This window comes from Adiantum capillus-veneris, chromosome 2 (genome assembly GCF_014529385.1).
Source record: "Adiantum capillus-veneris isolate H3 chromosome 2, ASM1452938v2, whole genome shotgun sequence".
NCBI lineage: Eukaryota > Viridiplantae > Streptophyta > Polypodiopsida > Polypodiales > Pteridaceae > Adiantum > Adiantum capillus-veneris.
Genome location: NC_140932.1, coordinates 84,094,871 through 84,116,282, shown reverse-complemented (window position 1 = coordinate 84,116,282; position 21,412 = coordinate 84,094,871). Strand labels below are relative to the sequence as shown.

Below are 21,412 nucleotides of genomic sequence, written 5' to 3'. Positions count from 1 at the left end.
CAAAGGCCAAGATTCTGTGAGAGAACCATCCAGCAAGCCTGCAGAAGTATTGTTTGCATACAAGAAAAGCACGACACGGGATAGCCTAGGCCCAAAGCCCAAATGTCGCATGGTATCCGCAATGTAATCCCAAAGAACAGTATCAAATGCCTTTTCAATGTCAACCTACATGACTAATACATCCTGTTGAGTATATTTTGCATATTCCATACCAATAATGACATTTGCGAGGTTATCAGTAATTTGACGTGGCGGAATGAAGCCATATTGAGATTGATGCAAGCCTTCATGCAGAAAGCATTTGAGTCGGTTAGCAAGCATTTTTGCCATTAATTTATATACCACAGGCATAAGTGAAATAGGCCGCCAATGTGAAAATTCTTCACACAATGCATGCTTAGGGATCAGCTTGAGCAAACCTTCTTTCCAAGAGGAGGGTAATTTCTATTGTTCCCAAGCTGTATTCATCATGAACACTAGAGGCAACTTCAAATAATCCCAGAAAAACAAGAAGAATTCCACAGAGAGACCATCCCAACCAAGAGCTCTCCATCGACCTAAATCAAGCAAGCTGGCATACAATTCCGACTCAGTGAAAACAACTTCCAAGTCTTGAGCCTGCCGCAACGAGAGAATGGAAGTAACATGCGATAGAAACATGTGACGCGCTTGGCACACACACACCCCCCCCTCAAAGGCAACCATGCAAACACACACAGGCACAAGCAGCACAGGCATCCACAAGCAGGCATACAAACAAACAAGTCGCAAACATACAAACAAGCAGAAAACAGAGAATCGAAGAAACCTGGGTGAAGAAAGCGAAAACAGCAGAAAAGGAAACGTCACAAGGCACAGAGGCAGCCGACAAAGGATTGAGGGGGGGGGGGGGGGGGGGTGTCTTTGAAGCAGCGAGCAGTAGAAACTGGGGGGACCATGTCGGCGTGCGGCGGCAGAGCAAACTTGCGAGAGCAGCCAGCATCCAAAAATAGTCGTGGGAGAGCAGCGCATGTTGCAGCATGGGAGGAGAGACGCATGTGGCACAACAAATTTTGTAGAACATGCCCTAGTGTGCAAAATCTCTCTCTCTCTCTCTCTCTCTCTCTCTAGAATTGCTTTTGTTTCTATCTCAATTGCATACCCTATGTGTCCTATTTATTTACTTTGCCATTTTTAGGAATTTTTTACTTATTTGACATGAGAATTGGGTCGGGCAGTTCAATTGAGGGTAATATAAGAAACCCCATTGTAATAACCAGACCTCCCATTGTAATGATCATCAATTTATTGCCGAGAGTGTTGTTTCGGTGAATCTCTCTCTCTCTCTCTCTGTGCAAGAAAAGTGGCTGTATATTGTGTACAATAGAGACCTCGGAGATGCTCAATGGCCTATCACCTAGAGGATCTACAAAAAAATGATAACCATGTGAGGGCTATGTAGACATCAAGGTGGCCCATGTGAGGAATGCAAAATGAACCAGTGGGGAGGTGCATAATGACGGTCCAGACCGAAAAGAATTGAAGATCTCGCCCATGTCTAAAGAAAGGAGCATCTACGCGTGTGTTGCTCTGGAGGAATCTGTTATGGGAGGAGAGACGCATGTGGCACAACAAATTTTGTAGAACATGCCCTAGTGTGCAAAATCTCTCTCTCTCTCTCTCTCTCTCTAGAATTGCTTTTGTTTCTATCTCAATTGCATACCCTATGTGTCCTATTTATTTACTTTGCCATTTTTAGGAATTTTTTACTTATTTGACATGAGAATTGGGTCGGGCAGTTCAATTGAGGGTAATATAAGAAACCCCATTGTAATAACCAGACCTCCCATTGTAATGATCATCAATTTATTGCCGAGAGTGTTGTTTCGGTGAATCTCTCTCTCTCTCTCTCTGTGCAAGAAAAGTGGCTGTATATTGTGTACAATAGAGACCTCGGAGATGCTCAATGGCCTATCACCTAGAGGATCTACAAAAAAATGATAACCATGTGAGGGCTATGTAGACATCAAGGTGGCCCATGTGAGGAATGCAAAATGAACCAGTGGGGAGGTGCATAATGACGGTCCAGACCGAAAAGAATTGAAGATCTCGCCCATGTCTAAAGAAAGGAGCATCTACGCGTGTGTTGCTCTGGAGGAATCTGTTGACGTATCCATAGTATGTAGCAGCTCAGTCCAAATAGCTGTCAAAGTGGTACATGTAGGAGAAGACCGTGAGCCCATAATATGAGCACGAGCCTTCCACATGGTCCAAAGAGTGATGTTGCAGATTGTAGTAAAAAATCTATCCCGCTGGTAGAGGTCCAACTCATGACCTATATCTGGAAGCATCTGTAGAGTGCGTGGCCTATATCCCAATGAAGTAAGCATGAAAACTGGATCTATTGGTGAGCTTTGAAAAAAGTCAAGTGACCCCGGAAATTGCAAAAGCCATGCAACTACCCCCCACCCCATGCTACAAAGTTACAAACTCATCATGAATGTCCACTCTAATCAACAAAAAACAAACTGTCTCCACATTGGCGAAGCATATGGGCAAACCTAGAACAATGTCTTAGAGACTCAAGCTGCAAAGTATATCTCTGGCAAGTCAGATCATGACCAATGATTATAGCCCAAGTGTCAATAGGCAATCCTACATGCGCAATTATCCACATGAAATAACATATCCTATGGCCAATCCTCAGGGTTCAAATGCATGACCAAGATGCGTCGATCTTGCCATACCTCTGACTAACGTGGACGGTGAGGCAGGTGTCGTGTCCACAACTCATTTGTTTGTCGGAAAGTTTGGTTTACGTCATGAAATACTTGAGACTTTGGTGGTCGGTTCGTAGGATAAATGGAGTCCCCAATAGGTAGTGCCTCCATGTATCTAGGGCATGTAGAACAGCTAAAAGCTCTTTCTCATAAATTCCCAAGACTCGTTCATCACTATTGAGCCTTCGGCTCTCATATGCTATGGCATGCCCTTCTAAGTAAGCCTAATCCCAAGGGAAACGATATACTAAAAAAATGTCCCAACAGCCTGCAAAGAAGGCCATTGCCACTCACGAGGATCCCGGTCCAACTCAATCAAGGGCCGTCCCTACCATATCCACAATCTCCAAAGCGGTGCCTCCTCTATAGTGAAAACATGGTCAATACAAGAGCGCCTCTCTATAGAGCCTACCACCCACTCTAACAAGCTGCCAATGAGCATCCAACTGTTGATCGAGACTCGAGAGGCAACCTCACCCTGAAAAACCAATCTGATGTGATAGCCATGATGGCCAGTGAGTGCAATGCCAAACTCCATAATCCCGTGCTACGCAACAATCGGGCGCCAGAATTAGGGTTGAAAATTCGCCTACCAGCCTTGATGAGAAGGTTAAACACTCTGTTTCCCAATGTAGCCATGCGAATAAGCAGGAATAGCGGCAAGCCTTATCAATCTCTCTCATATGGGCAGCAACTCCTCTATGGATCCCGTTGGTAGCACCAATGGCCTCTGCACCAACCAAGGAAGCATTTGATCAACGACATAAAGAAGCTATTGGACCATCATCCTATCTAGCCCAATTGATATGTGTGCTCTCTCCTAGCTGACCTCTTTCCAAATCTGTCACATGCATTCCAAGCAAGTGGTTGCCTCTCTAACTCCTCCATACAAGAAGGTGGGTATTGAATCAAAGCAAGGCGCAAATCCCTCCAAATCTTCAATAAGCAGCACATAAAGGGTGACACACAATACATATCCAAAGGAACGTCTGTAAAGATGAATCTAATGGTGGGGCACCAAGCATCGGTACTATCCATAGACCAAAACGAGGAGAGGCACGTGACAAAGCATGGTATAGAAATTGTTTCCAAGGCTTAACAGCAAGATAAAATCTGCATACTATGAGCTTGGCAAGTAATGCCTTGCTCTCCATCTTTGGATCAATAATCCCCAAGCCTTCTCCTCTCTAGGCGGTATAACTGTGTCCCAATGAGCTCTAGCCGTGTGCCTGTAGATCCGTCTAAACTACTCCTCTGAAAGTTACGGACTAGGCGGTGTGAATGTGCCATGACTCCAGAGTGTACAACCATGCAGGATGTAGTGAACCAAGCTGTTGCAAGAAATACATGATTCACCACAAGGGCTCTACTAGCCAAAGACAAATGTAAGGAAGACCAATGGCAAAGCTTCCTCTTGATAGACTGTAAAACTAGCTCAACAGACACAACAATGCTAACATGAAGACCCAAGTATTTGCATGTGTGTCCTTTGGGCAGTCATGTGTAGTTGTCCTGCACACCCCACCGACAGTCCTCATCACTCCCACAAGAAAACCAAAAGACTTGTTCTAGTTGATGAGTACACCCCTGGCCAAGCAAAAGGTAGTGAGAGCATCGTGTCAATTGTCGAAAGTGTGTGTGTTATAACGTACAAAGAGCAAAGTGTCATGTGCATAGTCCTGATCCAACGACTTCGACAAGCCATCCAAAGATATAGCAAGACCTCACAACTATGGAATTTGTGATGTTAGAAAAGCAACATGGCCTCGGCAAAAAACAAAAACAAGTAAGCTGCGAAGGGACATCCCTATCGGACTAAGCGAGATAGAGGAAACTCCACCCAATGTGGCCTCTAATCGTGGCAATACTGGAGGTAGTACAGTAAGAGGAAATCCAGTTTCTCAAAATCAAGAAGCATGATAGCTACTGGCTGTCCTAACTGGTTTGCCCACTTAATTGCCTCATAAAATGTGAAGATGTTGTCCAAATGCATCAATCTTGTACAAAACCTGTCTGTAAAGCATGGATGAGATCAGGCAGAAATGGTCTTAACTCATACTAATAATGCAAGCAAAGATCTTATACATGGAAGACATGAGAGTGATGAGCCTCCACTTTCGAGGGACAACGTATCTCCACCTATTGATGGCAGGGAAAAAAGTCTCTTCAGTGTCAAAAAATGCGTTGTAAGCCAGAAAGTATAAATGGGTTGAGCATATCCCAAAACTGCAAGAAAAACTGCGGAGTTAACCCATGCTCTCCACGACCAGATGCACCATCAACACCAACCATTGTATCACATATCTCTTGCAAAGTGAAAGGAGCAGATAGCCTCCGTAACCACTTGCTGAACATGAGACCAAACCTCCTATCTGGCATGTACAACATCATTAGTCGACTGATCCATAACAGAAAACAAATGCTCACATTAATTTGAAAACCTCATTAGGATCTGTGTGCAACCTATCTATTGAATCACGCAAGGCCCTAATATAATTTCCCTTGGGATGCTCTGTGAAATGTGCAAAGAAATCCTTATTCATCCTATCTGCTTTGGATATCCATGTCGATACTGACGCATGATAGAGATTTCTCAATCTGAATGTAATTAAGAGTCTCTTTGGTGTTGAACTCGCGTTCACCCAGAAACTCATCTCGTGTAAACTCTTCGAGCTGTCGGTGTATGCATCCCAAACGATCCTGTAATTCTCGTTCTCTGCAGAACAAAGCTTGTCGCCGCTCTCTAGCTGTCTGTCTACAAGTGTGAGAAGAAGCGATAATGCATGTAGCCAAATGGGTCGTTGGATCTGTAGAACTAATGAGAGTAAGAGTCTCTTTGGTGTTAAACTCGCGCTCACCTAGAACTCATCTTCTATAAACTCTTCAAGTTGTGGGTATATGCATCCCAAACGATCTTGTAACTCTCGTTCTTTGTAGAACAAAGCTCGTTGCTGCTCTCTAGCTGGCTGTCTACAAGCGTGAGAAGATGCAATAGTGCATGTTGCCAAATGGGTTGCTGGATTTTGTAGAACTAATGAGTGACCAAACATCCTAAATCGTTAGAGTATTGGCCCCAAACCTTGGCGCCCCTTTAGGTATTTCTTTTTATTTGCATCAACACAGTACAAGCCGGTACTCCAGACTCTTGTAGCAGGCTACAGTGTCACTTTCACAGGACACACAGCTAGTACAGTTGGTCTGGTCTGGTTCACATTGGACGGACTCTCTGGGTTGGGCAGTAACACGTGGCAGGGATACGGACGGTGGTCTATTGGACATCGTGGCCAGGTCACCACCACCACTCAGTTTGGGGATAGACTTAGATGGCTGACATTTATGAGCTGTTGGTGGCTCTTTACGATTGTACATGTGAGTAGTAGCTGTTGGGTCATGATTATCATCTTCTTCATATATGGTCCAACGTCGTCGTCTAGAGTGTGAGTCTATGCACATAGCACGGCTGCACCATCCCTGCACATCTGAGCCTTGACACCCCCATTGTACCCGTGAGTTCTGGGCTAGAGCCGGGTGTGCTGCCACGCCAGAGTTTGTATCAGTTCCTTTGAGATAGTCGAGTCCATATGTTCTGGTCTGCTGTTGTGTCTCTGTGTTTATTTGCTGTTATCTATTGTTTCCTGTGTTTCCATTCTGTTTTGAGTGAGATGTCATGCACATTGCATTGAGGAGCACCTACTGTAGAGAGCACGACAACTCCCATTTTTGGCACGCCCGGTGGGACCTCAACTGAAGTCTCACTCTTTGTTGAGGTACAAATCGAGGAGCTAGCTGGGTTTTACCTAGCCTTGCCTACTTCGCCTTGCCCAGTGCAGCCTGCTGGTATGGTCCAGTTTCGCCCTAGACAGCTTACTCTAGCTGCCCTAGTCTCTCGCCCTGCTGGTCTGGACCTCTCTCGCCTTGGTCCAACCAAGCTCTTGTCCTGGTCTAGTCCTTCCTCGTCCCTGGTCCAGCCAGGTGGTCTAGTCACTTGCCTAGTCTAGTAGAGTCTAGACCTGTGTTCAGCCAGTTAAAGGTCTTCTTGCCCAAAGCTTGGTTGGGTTTGTGGTCACTGCATGACACATACAAGGCGGTCATTAGAGCGTCAAAGCGCACTACTGAGTCCTCTGAAGTACTACAGTCAACCCTTGGTACCTAGTAGAAGTCCACCAACCTCATCACCCATACCTCCACATACAGCATCATCCATTCCTCCATCCGGTTCTACATCTTCCAGGTCTCCTTCCCCAGTAAACCTTTCTCCCATTTTGTTACAACAAGCTATTGAGCAACGGGCTCCTGAGCAAGAGGCCATGGAGGCGTTGACCAGTGTTTTGGCCAAGGTAAACATCAAGTTTCCTTCTTTCAAGGGACTCTCCTCAGAAGATGCAGACGACCATGCAAAGAGGTTTGTATCTCTCTGTAGAGGTCGTGGTCTTAATAGAAAGGATGCTTATTGGGTACTCTTTCTATCTACCTTGGATGGATTAGCAGACAAGTGGTATAGTCAGTTTTCAGAGAACCACTTTGCAACATGGGTCACTTTACGACAACAGTTTTGTGCAACATTTAGGCCAGGTGACTTCCAGGAAAAGGTTTTTGGATGAGTTGGCCAACATGGTGCTCCAGCCAGAGGAGACTTTTGCAGAACTCATGACTAAAACCAAGTCTCTGGTTGCGAAGCTTCCTCAGCAACCAGGGGAATTTATGGTTAAGAAGTGGGTGGAGAAGGGTCTTCCCCAAAACTTCCCAGCAAAAACTCCGAGAGAGTCTCTGACCTGAGCCACTTTGGAGGAGTTTGTCGCGGCTGCTACTAGGATAGAGGGAGCTAGGAAGCTGTTCACCAACTTCCCTCAGGTAGAGACCCCCTCAGTGTTTTCGGAAAGTCCTTTTGATCCGTTAACTTCTTTACGCAGGGAACTGGAAGCCCTAAAGTTACAACGAGCGCATCAAGAGGAGAGGTCCTTCTCTTATAGACAAGAGAAGCCTCCACATCACGAGGCATTGGAACAGATCAAGCGCGAGCTAGAAGTGCTCAAGTCTCAGCAGGAGACTAAGGCTATGGTTTGGTTGGTGTAGCTCATGCTGCTCTCCAGGGCACCTTCCACATGAATGCCCCCTTCGGGTTTACTGCCACTTCTGTGAAAAGTGTGGACATGAGGACAAGGACTGCTACTACCTCAAGGGATTGCGACAAATACAACAAAGTCTTGGTCCTACTCTTCAACAAGGGCCAGCACCTGCATCCAACATGGTTTCTCCCTGTGGCTATCCACACTATATGCCACCTTTGTTGACAGCCCCTCCTATGCAAGGTATTCAAAGTACTTTTCCGTCTCAGAGCTTTTATCATACCCATGCTCCCTCATCACCTCAAAGCTTCTATGTCTCCACCTTCAACTCCATGCACCAGAAGCAAGGACCACCTCGCCCTTCGACTCGCCCATTGAATTGGCCCATTTTGTGCTGCAGATGCGGGGAACATGGTCATTACCAAAGCAAATGCCCTCTGCCTGAAGGGTCCCCTCCCTGCCGTCATTGCCTTGAAATGAAGGATCACTAGAGTAAGGATTTTCCTAAACTTCGTGCATCCACGGCTTCGAACCCAAGTTAAAGCCATAATGAGTTTACCTTTTCCAAGCTCAATCTGATAGTAGTTAGCACCGTTCCTCCGCCGTCCCCTCTACCTACGTGGTTACCCCTCAAAATAAGCTGCAGTTGGTAGAGGAGCCATCGGGTGTCCTCACTCGGGCCCAAAGAGCCGCTCATTCCAGCAAGTTCAACTCCCTCACACATTCTCACAACAGTGGATACTTTGCCTTCAAACTGTTGACAAGCCAACCCCGAGTGCCAAGAAAGAATCCAAATTTTTGCTCTCTGATATTGATGAAGCTTTCTTGGAAGCAGTTTCAGACCTACAGAAGATCAAGGTACCATAGAAACCACTGGTAGAACAAGAAAAGCTTACAGCAGAGACAGTCTTGAAGAATACTTTCCAACTAGTGTCCCTCTATGATATGCTGCGGCTAGATGCGAGTTTCAAAAGTGACACCCTTGCAGTTATTCAATCCCTTTACCCCATAGTAGGTCCTAGTGGCGGGCACTTCCCAGTGCGACCATCAGAGTCCTATATGATATCCAATCCCGCTGCTCCCCTCACTGATTATAGAAGCCCTCGCCTGACAATGTCCGTTTTGGGTCGGCAATTCTCAGCAGTGATAGTGGATGGTGGATCTGGCATCAACCTGATGCCCGAGTTTACTATGTTAGCTCTAGGTCTACAGCCTAGTCGCTCTGCTCCCTTCACAGTTACATTGGCCGACCAGCGGACAGTCTACCCAGTGGGCATAGTTGACAATGTGCCTGTGCAGGTACAAGACTTTACTTTTAACTTGGATTTTGTTGTGGTTCCTCTTCCCCAGGTTGAGGGCGGATTTCCCTTGCTCATTGGTAGACCATGGCTGCGACACACTAAAGCACTTCATGATTGGGGAAACTATGCCATGTGGATACATACTCCTGGCTCCCCGATGCAACCCATTCGCTTAGAAGGAGGTATGGATCCCGTGGTGCAGCAAGTTTCTTTGTCAATGGAAACCAACCCTGAACAAGAACAGCCTACTCCACCTGACGGGTCAGACGAGGGTCTGTTGGAGTGGTTGGATGCTACCAAATCTATGCCCTGTTATGGAGTCTCTTTCCACTCTTTGCCTGAAGGTACACCCTCTTCCAATGTTTCCACAATAACTTAACATAATAGACCACCTGAGCCAGCACAAAGGTTGAAGGCCACAGAAGCTACTCCCCATGCGTCCTTGGTGGTAGCCTTTGGAGTTGGTGAACCTATGAAGAATCATGGAAAGAAATCTCCTCTACAAAGTTCACCCCTGTTCACCATCAGCCCCAGTGCCTGTCTAGCGAACTCCCTTCACAAAGCTGCCTCAAGACGGGATACAACAAATACAATGTTGATTTCAGGATTGGTGAATTTAGTGATCGTGATCATGTTATCTCTCTGCTTGAGTGCCATCGCCCCTCACTATCCCCCCTCCTCGCCCTTACCCACCCCCCAACTCGTCCCCTCTTCCAAATTCGCCCCCTCACCAACTCGTCCCCCTTTTTCAAATTGGTCCCCCTTCCCAACTCGTCCCCCTCCCCCTACTCGCCCTACCCCCTCACAACTCGCCCCCTACCCAATTTGTTACCCCCCCCCCCGCCTCCAAAAAAAAAAAAAAAAACCAGCCCTCGCCCCTTCCCCCTACCCACCCCTTGCCCCCTTACCCCCTCGTCTCTACCTAATGCACCTCGCCCCCTACCCAGCTCTCGCCCCTCCCCTACCCACCCTCGCCCCCTCTCTCTCCCTCGTCCCTCGACTTACCCCCTCGCCCCCTTGCCCATCTCTCGCCCCCCTACCCACCCCTCGCCCCCTTACTCAAACCCTCGTCCCTACCTAATGCATCTCGCCCCCCCCCACCCACCCCTCGCCCCCTCTCTCTCCCTTGTCCCCCTACTTACCCTTCTCCCCCCCCTCTCTCTTCCTCGTCCCCCTACTTACCTCTCGCCCCCTACCCACCTGGACTCGCCCCCCTCCCCACCCCTCCCAGCCTCGGCCTCAGCCAGTTCTCTCCCCACCCTGCGAATCAGCCCCTTAGCTAGCTGCATAATCATACACGGTCCCCTCCTATTCTTCAATCGACTCCCCTGCACTTCAGAAGCCTTTTGGATTTGGTTGCTGATAAGCCTTTTGGCCGTTTCCTTGTGGCTTTCAAGCATTCACTTGATTGCCATCCCGTTGTTGTTAATGCTGTTCGTTCTGCCATCACGATGGAGCTTAACCTTATTTGCGGTGTTACTCGAGCTTCTGGTCATCCCTCATTTCGAGAAGAGTGCTGTTACAGAAAGTGTTGCAAGTTCATTTGCAAGCATGGACCAGGTCATTTTCCTGTCACTATGGTTATGGAGGATAAAGATGCGTTGGATCCAAACCGAGCATATCTCTTTGCTCTGGAGCCGGGATTCTTGGACTATGCAATCATACTGGGTTCGTGCCTATTCTAGGCTTAAGGCGTTTGCAAGCAGTGCAATATTTTTAACTCCACTCTTGAGGCATGTAAGGTCATGGTTGGGCCTAGCACCTGCTTCACGAAAGATGTACGGATGCGGTACCTAGTGGTTTTCTTTCATAGTTTTTCAGTATTCCTCTCACCGAGACGGTGAGCGGTCTTGTGGCGGGCAACTTGTAGCAGGCTACAATGTCACTTTCACAGGACACACAGCTACTACAGTTGGTCTGGTCTGGTTCACACTGGACGGACTCCCTGGGCTGGGCAGTAACACGTGGCATGGATACAGACGTCTGACGGTGGTCTAGTGGACATCGTGGCCAGGTCACCACCACCACTCAGTTTGGGGATAGACTTAGATGGCTGACATTTATGAGCTGTTGGTGGCTCTTTATGATTGTAGATGTGAGTAGTAGCTGTTGGGTCATGATTATCATCTTCTTCATATATGGTCCAGCGTCGTCGTCTAGAGTGTGAGTCTATACACAACAGGTATGGACTCTGCACCATCCTTGCACATCTGAGCCTCGACAGCCCCATTATACCCGTGTGTTCTAGGCTAGAACTGAGTGTGTTGCCACGCCAGAGTCTGTATCGGTTCCTTTGAGATAGTCGAGTCCATATGTTCTGGTCTGTTGTTGTGTCTCTGTGTTGATTTGCTGTTATCTATTGTTTCTTGTATTTCCATTCTGTTTTGAGTGAGATGTCATGCACATTGCACTCAGGAGCACCCACTGTAGAGAGCACGACACACTATCTGTGCTACAACTCTGCACCTTCTCCAAGAAGCATGCCAGAGAATGAGTTCGTGGCCTCATATTTAAAGGCCCTAGGCCCCAAAAGCAGTTTACATGAAAAGCCTTCAAACTCAAAAGCTTTTGGTTCAAAAGCAATGCCAAAAAGCTGCCAACGTAAATCATGGAATTCCGTACAACTGCCACGTTAGCAATCAACGCAAAACGCGAAAATCCGTACAGTCTGCCACGTCATCATGTCAACGCAATTTTCAAGTTTTTTCGTACAGTTGCCACGTCATCAGCTGCTATGCAAGTCTTTCAGTGTGTGTGTGGGTCCTGCTTTATTTTAATCCTTTATGTCACTTGGGCCCCATCGAACGAGGTCCCGACTCCCATAAGTTGGTAGGACTTCTTCTTCTTTTGTTGTTGCTTGCTCTTCTTAGGGTTTAGGCCCCTCGGCCGGGATCTGCAAGTTGGCTCCATTCTTCAGGGCTTTGACACGTGAGCAGTTTGTGACACCTTTATCTCTTCTTTTTGGATACTCATGTACATTGATCTTTCTCAAATGCCAATTTCGGCCTCTAGTAGATGTTAATGAAGAGATTCTTGATTGAACTTTGAGAGAGGAGGCATGAGGGAGAGGGAGAAAGAAAGAAAGTGCTCTCTCTCTCTCTCTCTCTCTCTCTCTCTCTCTCTCTCTCTCTCTTTTTGTGTCACAAGACGGGCACCACGTGCCAATAGAAAAGAAAAGACTGAACAGACTTTTAGCACTTCAATAACAACTAAACTGAAAGAGAGAGACGACACGCGACACGCAGTGGCGGAATTCTACCCCAGAGAGTATTCGCCCCAAACCTTGGCGCCCCTTTCGATATTTCTTTATATTTCAACATCTGAGTTCAAGCCGGTACTCCATCCTTTGCACCTTCGTCCAGAAGCATGCCAACGCAAATTACGAAAATCCGTACAGTGCCACGTCAACACTTGTTAGCGCAAATCATGGAAATCCGTATAGTCTGCCACATCAGCAGTCCGCGTGAAACGCGGGATTCCGTAAAGCTTGCCACGCCAACAAGCCATCGCGAAATCCGGAGTTCCATACAGTTTGCCACGTCATCTTCTTCTACTGCTTCTGCTTCTTAGGGTTTAGGCCCCTCGGCCGGTAGCTCTGTTCTTCAGTGACTTGACACGTCAGCAGTTTGTAACACCCCCTCTCTCTCTCTATTTAGTTATAATGGGATAGCATAGTGGCTCAGCTTGAATGCTGTTAATAACCTGTACTACTTACTTTCTAGCATAGTTGAACTTTGAATGTGTGGCTTGGCACAGCTCTGCATTATGATTTGGATCACTCATTGCATAATATGTGTCTTATGCTGAGTGGAATGCTCTAGCCTACTTTTGAAATGGAATGTACCCTACTAAAAATGTGAGAATTTGATGGGCTTCTTTTTCCAAGAATTTTTTTTCAACTTGTTTTGAAAAATTAAGTGATTACCTACTGTTAATATTGTAGGTTCTGAGACTCGCCTCAATTGTAACTCCAAATCAATTTGAAGCAGAGAAGCTAACAGGATGCAGGTATTATAAGTACTCTTTCTTGTTCTTTGATCTATGCGCCATCTCGGAAATTTGATAAGAAGTAGCCATCTTTTCTTTTAAAGACTGTTCAAATTGCATTTCCTACATTGTTCAAATTGCGAAAACTCAATGACTTCATATCTCCTCAAGACATTGCCTTTTTTGAAGACAAACATGTATCAACTATGGAAAGAAAGGACCTATTTCTATGGGAGAGGTAGTTTTCAAGTTATTCTGTGTAGGGAAACGCAGCTATTAGGGAGCACTCAATTTGTGGAAACGAGTGTAGCTGACTTTGCAGCATTTTTTTATGGTGAGAAAACCTTGTATCAGTTATCACCTTACAAGTGGGCTATCAACATATTAAGAAAGTGCAAGTTAAGAAGATCAGATTCACTTCAAAAGGTCAGTTGAGATCTGTTGAATCTTTAGTGACAGGACTGTTAGGTGGAGAGCAGTGTAAAGATGTTTGAAAGTAGTTGTATCCATCAATAACACATCTGACACAGGTTTCAGGCAGCCAGTTAAACTTCATGCCATTTTTCACCGATTGTATCATAGTGTTTATATCGTGTGGTTGTATTCTCCCCAGCTGATATCATTGTATATGCTTTAGGATTTTCCCAATATTCTTGTGTCATGACCATAGTTACCAGGAAACTCCGAAAATTTGGGGACTATTGGAAACTCTGTTTCTAAAGTCCCTCATTTCTCTTTGTGTTTTTCAGTTTCTTCAAGGAGTTCCAACATTTAACACTATACCTTTCTAAACTGTTCTGATGAAATGAGCAAGCCGTTTCTGTCTTCGGTCTCATTCCCGTTTCCTGTTCTATGTGACTATGGTCATGCCCCATGGTCAATCTTGTGTAATGCAAAAGGTTACAAGCCCTATCTTCCTTTCCACAGAGGGAATGCCTGTGAATAGCCGAACTGATAGAATGATTAGCTGCGTCTTCAACCTCGATGCAGAACCTAACCCTAAAACCAGTCACTTGAGGATAGATGCGAGGTTCCTTAGTTTGCAGTGAAGATCTCCTTTCAAGAGTTGCCAGCACATTTTAGGTTGCTGGTTATGTTGAGGCAGATGGCAATGATATTTGGCATATGTTTTATGTGTTCAGTGTAGCTTGAGACACTGTGCCATCTATTAAGGTGGCTGTCATTCCTCCCATTGAGTTTCCAAAGTTTATTACTTTTGAGTGGTAGGTGTGCTATAGTCATAGAAGATTGTGGGCACGAGTAGACCAAACGAGTGCTTGAGATGCCATATGATGGGTCACCTGGTGAACGATTGTCACAGAGGCAGTTAAATCACCTGCTACTCTCGGCCATGTTAGACCTAGCAGACCTTTGCTTAGCAACAAGGCACTGCACACCAAGATGAGAGAGATCATGGTCAATAATAGTCCACTCTGAATGGCGAGAGAGAGAGAGAGAGAGAGAGAGAGAGAGAGAGAGAGAGAGAGAGAGAGAGAGAGAGAGAGAGAGAGAGAGAGAGAGAGAGAGAGAGAGAGAGAGAGAGAGAGGAGAGAGAGAGAGAGAGAAGAGAGAGAGAGAGAGAGAGAGAGAGAGAGAGAGAGAGAGAGAGAGAGAGAGAGAGAGAGAGAGAGAGAGAGAGAGAGAGAGAGAGAGAGAGAAAGAAAGAAAGAAAGATTTTTAACGTCTATGTCAGGCCGAAATCGGCCTATGAGACAAATCAAATGTACATGGTGTGTATGTCATCCGTCTATCGGAAAGACAAATGAAACAAAAACTGATACAAAACTGAACTGAGTGTAGGTAGTGGGGTATCTGAGGAGGGATGGAGCTCTATCTCTAGGGGTATATGCATGTCTATATGCTCAAGGTAGTACAATCATGAGAATGCATCAAGCTATCTAGCTCCATCCTGTACTAATGGGGGGATGTAAGATGTGGTACATGGGCGGGTCTGGTGCCAAGGCTGCCCGGATGAAAGCTGTCGGGTCGGCCCTCATCCGGGCCACTCGCTCCTCAGTGGCACGGCGCTCCCGGGCTCGGATCTCCTCGATCTGTCGGTGGTGGGAGCTTGCGCCCCTGTAGCCTGTGACTCGTGGTCGTCGTCTAGCTCGGCTCACCTCCGCCTGTGGGAGTGTCACTCCCCTCTGAGTGTCTGGTGGGGGAGGGGCGGTAATCCTCTGAAAGAAGTCTGTGAGCTGCGACTGTCTCCCCTCTGTCTGTGTAGCTGTGTGTGGCTGTAGTAGTGTGTCCCGATGGCTCTGTATCTCTAGTAAGAACCGTCCGAGCTGTCTCTGATCTCGAGAGTCCATGATCTCTCGGAGAGTGGGCTGTCCTCTGAATAGGGCCTCATACCTGCCTCTGATCTCAGTGTATGCTCTGCATCTACATACAAAGTGCTCCTCACTCTCCACCTCCTCTGTGCAGGCTCTGCAGACGCGCTCCTCCCTGGGAACACCAGTATGTCTCCCGATCTCAATCTCTAACCTGTGTGAAGCCACTCTCAGCTGACCAATCGCCACCCGTGAGCTATGTGGCATATATGTGTCCATGTAGCGTGGTCTCTGTATGAACCCCCGGACAATATGGTGAGAAACTGGTCTCTGTAATCTGACATCCTCGTCCCCAAGCTAGGTGACTCCCAGACTCTCCTAGTGTATAGCTGCCACAGATCCTGTCTCAGTACCAAGTTCCTCTCACTGCGAGAGAGGTGAACATATGGTGAGTGGGGGTCGTACTGGAATGGTGGTAGGCTCTCCATGTCAAGACCGTGTCCCTCAAACCATGCTCTGACCTGTGAGTACCATGCTCTCTCATGCCCACTCTCTGATAGCTGTATAGCTGCCTCAAATGCTCTACGAGTAAGTCTGTCAGGAGGTAGCTCTCTCATCCTCTGGATGAAGCAGACTGTCTGGAATAGTGCCTCTACCACCATGGGTGGTGTGGCGAGCTCGGCTCTAATAATGTCATGTGGCACTGTCTTCTTGCTGCGGAGCAAGCGTGAGATCATACATACCTGTGGCCTCTCAAGCTGTGTCCACTGGTCAGCTGTCAATCTTGGTGCCCATACTGTCGCCGAGTACATCAAGGCCGGGGTGACTAAGGTGTCGAAAAGCCACCCCTTCGTGCGGGGTTCCTGAAAGTGTGCCTAGTGGCATCTCCGCTCTAGCATGGCCAGAGCTGCATATCCTCGGGTGAGCCTGTCAGCAGCAGCCTGCCTCATAGTGAAGGGTCCTGGTAGGCTGGTGAATGTGATGCCAAGGTAGACATAGGAGGTGACTACATCAACCTTTCCTCCTGCTGCTGTGAAGGTGGCAGCGCTCCTCACTGCACTGGATGTGTGAAAGATCATAACCTTGGTTTTGCCAAGGTTCACAGTCAACCCCCTGTGTGTGCTGAATTCGTCCAAGGCCTCAAGATGGCGTTGCAAGCCCTCGGGTGACTCTGAAATCAACACAATATCATCAGCATATAACATGATGTGGACCGGAGTACCTGCCAAGTCGCTCCCCTCTCCCCCTGCTCGCAGTATGTAGTCGGAGATCTCGTCAATGTAGAGCCCAAAGAGTGTCGGGGAGAGTGGGCATCCTTGCTTAACACCAATGGTGCTAGCAATGGTCTCTGAAAAACTGCCTGGGCAACGAACTCGACCCGTCACCTTCTCGTAGAGAGCATATATGGCCCAAATCATCTCTGTTGGTACCCCAATGCTGTGAAGGCGCTGGAAGAGTCTCTCGCGTGGGACTGTGTCAAAGGCCTTGCGGAAATCCACAAAGCAGCAGTAGAGCCTCTTCTTCCGCGCCTTTGCCCCATCAATGAGGCAGCGCAGAACGAAGATGTGATCAGTGGTGGAGAAAGCTCGTCTGAAACCTGCCTGGCCTGGAGCTCGTAAACCCTCGATCTCTGCGTAGCAGCTGAGCTGTGCCTCAAGTACTGCTCCATATAGCTTGGCCATCGTGTGGCCAATCATGATAGTCCTGTAGTTCCCTGGATCCAAGGTGTCGCCAGATTTGTGGATAGGCACTATGGTGTGCTGTGTCCACTCCTCTGGGAAGCCCTCCCCTATAGCCCGGTTGAAGACATGTGCAATCAACGGGGCTATAGTGGAGGCCGCATAAATGATGTGCTCACTCTGTAATCCAGTATGGTCAGCTGATCGTCTGTGCTGCATGCGGCGTATGGCCCTCTCTACCATCTGTGCTGTAAAGAAGGAGCAACACGTGGGGCGTGGCTCGTGTGGCTGTGGGATAGGAGGCTGTCCTGACACCTCGTAAAGTCGCTCTGCATAATCATGCCATATCTGTGGATCCTCAATAGCTGTAGTCGGACGTGGCTCGCGCAGGGTGCGCCATGCTGTCGTGCTATCCATGCTCATGAATAGGCGGTATAGCTCAAGCTCCTGTGCCTCTTCGAATGCTCGCCGCTTTTGGCGTGTCAGCGTCTTCATATGCCGTCTGGCCTCTCTCTCTGTGATCTCTCCTAAGGCTCGCTGTGCGCGGAGGCGTCGGTATAGCTCTCTGCACTCATCATCATACCAGCGGTTCTGAGGCATAGTCCCGGGGGGGGGAGTGCGTCCTATGTGAGTGGTGTGTGGAAAGGAGCTAATAGCTGAAGTGTGGAGAACGGAAGAGATATGTGATGTGAGAACTGAGAGTGGTGTGGATGGGTGGAGGAGGCATAGGCCATGCTCGACCTCGGCCGAGTAAAGAGAGGCTAGCTCATGTGTGAAATGGATGGTGGTGTGTGGAGTGTGTGCTGTGGAGCTGTGTGGGATGGTATCTCCGGTGATGGAGAAAGAGAGGTATGTGTGGTCGGCTCCGATGGGTATGGGTGGAATGGTGAAGGATGTGATAAGGTGTGTAGCCTCCCTGGGTCCCAGAATATAGTCGACTGTACTCCCCCCTCCCTCTGCAACTCCATGTGGCATACAAGTCAGGCCCCCTGAGGTGGGCCACTGGACCATCCCGTTATAAATAACGAGACGGTGTTGGGAGCCAAGTCGAAGTAGATGTCGTCCGTAGGCTGTGACTGGAGCTCTGTCTGCTGTATCTCTCATAGTAGCCTCCTCATCTAGAGTGTGTAGTGCCTCTGGGTCCTCGTGGTCATATGCCTCACACTGCTCACTGCGCGTACGAGCATTGAAGTCTCCCATAAGGAAGACTTCACCCAGTTTGGAGTACTCCATAATCTCCTCCGTGAGGCATGCGTACGGTGACTCCTGCAAACAGGTAGACGGGGCTAGGATCGGGCCTCGGCGTGTTCTTGTTTACAAAGGGGTAGTGAGACAACCGAATCGAGAATGCACAAGTGTATTGTGCTGCGGAAGTGATTTATGGTGATTACTCAGGATGAGTGCTCAGTGCTACTTAAGGTTCCTTTTACTTCATGAGAGAGTTCCTTTTACTTCTTGAGAGAGATGTGCGATAGACTAGAGAGAGAAGGGAGAATTTTATTGTGAGTGAAGGTTCTGTGAGAGAGGAAGACAAACATTGGATGGGGTCCCAAACCCCTCTCCAAGGGCCCCCCTCTCTATCGCTAGAGAGGTATTTGCTTTTGATTGTACAAATGCTGATGCAGTGGTCCTAGATACTGATATGCTGATGGGATCTTGCTGTATGCACTTGGATCTGCGAGGCTAAGGGCTGAAAATGCAAAACATTGGGCTGATTTGACTTGGACCCGCAAATTGAGGACAAGGCAGGGCTGAAATCTGAAAACGCTGGGCTGATTGTGCTGTTGAAGCTGGCGATGGGCAGCGGGCTGATGGCTGAAAAACATTGAAGGTTCTTGTGCTTCAGGTACTTGTAGTGCGGGTATTGGATGTGTCTGGAGAGGTGACCCTCAGAGTCATCTATATGGGTAAAAAAGGCTGGGATGTGCATGTGACATACCTCCCTTTTTATGGCAAGTTACTGGTTCTGAGCTGCATGGCTTCCTTGTAGTCCGCCAAAAACTCTGGGTACTCTGTGAAGAAATCTTCGTCGACCCACACTACCTCGTGGACTCCACAATCCTTGAACTTTCAAAAGTATTGGCATGCTTGTCTCTATGGGCTATGGCGAAAACAATGCATCAAAATTTTCTCTGGCTCGATGACTTGGCTTTGTCTACGATCTCGGGCTCATCATCTTCAGAAATCTCCTTTGAGGGATCTCCTTGAAACAACTTCAACCAAGAAACATGGAAAACCATTGACCATGAGTTAGGCAACCTCAATTTCATAGACACATCCTTTATCTTTTTGATGACTAGAAATGGACCATACATCCTAAAAGACAACTTTGGACACTTCTTTCCTACTTGCTTAAGATGGTGCTTTATGATTTTAAGATACACCCAATCCCCTTCCTTGATAAACATCTTGTGTAATGTGTAGCGGAAGTGATTGATGGGCTCAAGATGAGTGCTCAATGCATATTCGAGGTTCCTTTTACTTCCTGAGAGATGTGCAAAGACTAGAGAGAATGATACTTTGAAGTTTGAATGAAGGTTGAGAGAGAGAGAGAGAGAGAGAGAGAGAGAGAGAGAGAGAGAGATGTTATGAAATGTTATATCAACGTCTTCAAAAGGCCAAAGTGACCTATGAGACCAGAAAGTTACAATGTGGTGGATTTGATACAAAGTCAGAGTAACAAGATGACAAAATGACAGAATGACAAAATGAAAAAATAAAATACTATGGAATCCTAAACTGCTAGGTGTGAACTAAGCAGCTAAGCAACTAGCTGGGATAGCTAGATCACAAGAGATCCAGCATCGGTCGTTGGCGGATCTCATCAATCTCCTCCATGGTTAGTAGTCTGACCGGGCATTGTGCATGTCGAGCCAAAGTGATCCGAATCCTCTGATGCAGCCTCCGTCGATGCTGTGTAGTCCTCCGTAGTCGTGGGCGTCTGGATCTCCCTAGCTGTCGCTCGGTCGATCAGTGTGCCTCTGGTGTGAGGCCACGAGCTCTGTTGTGGTATTAACTCCTCTGGGTGTCCAGTGGCAGCTCTAAAGAAGTCTGTGATCTGTCTTTGAGATTGGCTAGCCTCTCCTCTCATCAGGCTCTCTCTGTGTCTGTGCAGCTCGAGCAAAAACAAACCCAAGCATCTCTGATCCTCGTACCGCATGACCCTAGAGAATGGTCCAAAGCCCTCTCTAAACAAGCAATGGAAGCGGCCGAGAGAGAGAGAGAGAGAGAGAGAGAAAGAGAGAGAGAGAGAGAGAGAGAGAGAGAGAGAGAGAGAGAGAGAGAGAGAGAGAGAGAGAGGACTAACACCAGATGGGGTCCCAAACCTCTCTATTGCTACCAAACCTCTCTATTGCTAGAGACATATTTGCTTTAGATTGCACAAATGCTGATAGAATGGTCCTAGATGCTGATGGGATCTTGCTACCGATGCTTGGATCTAAGAGGCTAATGGCTGAAAATTGAAAACGCTAGGGATGTTGAATGGGATCTGCGACTGCGATGAGGCTATGGGCTGATCTGTTGTCGCGGATGTTGGTGATGGGCTGAAAACTGAAAAACGTTGGCTGATCTGAGGTCTGAATCTGAAAACACTGGCTGATTTGAGGGTTGGATCTGAAAACACCGGCTGATCTGTTGTCTTAAGCTGAAAACTGAAAATGCTAGTACTGATGGCTGGATTTGCGACAGTACGGCGAGGTTATGGCTGAAACCTGCAACTTCGCAAATCTGCTAATGTAGACAAAAAATGCTGGTGGGCTGAGTATGCTGATGAAAAAATGCCATGGATGCCGACGATGGTACTGCTAGCAAAAACACTAGAGCATGGTGGTGCGGGTGCTTGTATTGCAGGTATTGGTCTTATGCGTGAGAAGTGACCCCTAGGGTCACTTATGTATGGGATTTTAGCTAGGTCGAGCAATGCCAATAAAATCTGCGATTTCTAAAAATGTCACTTATAAGAGGCGCTTCACATGCAGATAGATACCTAGGTTGGGTACTAATGCAATTGTATGGAAACACTCCCGAGTGCCTACACATAGCAGACACTGGTGCAATTAGAGGGTATGTAACTAATCTAAAGCGCCTGGACATGCATGTCCTGCAGAGGCGTGCTAGAATAATTCCTAGGGTGTCCTAAACCGTAGAAATTGGAGTTAGCTTGTCCAGATGCACATAGGGTTAGATGTGCACGTGACATCTTGTGCTGTGATTGTGGCCTTACAAGGAATTACCATGTAGAACTTGTTGAAACAATCAACGGTTGTTAAACACTATGTATTCCTTGAATGCGAACTAGGTGGAAGATTAGTCACAGAATCCATGGAAATGTCTTGAAATGGATCTTCA

At 47.4% G+C, this 21,412-nt stretch overlaps 1 protein-coding gene across 1 annotated transcript in view; it reads left to right on the top strand.

Moving 5' to 3' along the window:
- Positions 1–21,412, top strand: part of SOS4 (pfkB-like carbohydrate kinase family protein) — an 85,167-nt gene that overhangs the window by 23,874 nt on the left and 39,881 nt on the right. The window contains exon 6 of the mRNA XM_086487315.1: positions 13,070–13,134. Within this exon, the coding sequence (XP_086343441.1) occupies positions 13,070–13,134 (65 nt within the window). The remainder of the gene's footprint in view (positions 1–13,069; positions 13,135–21,412) is intronic.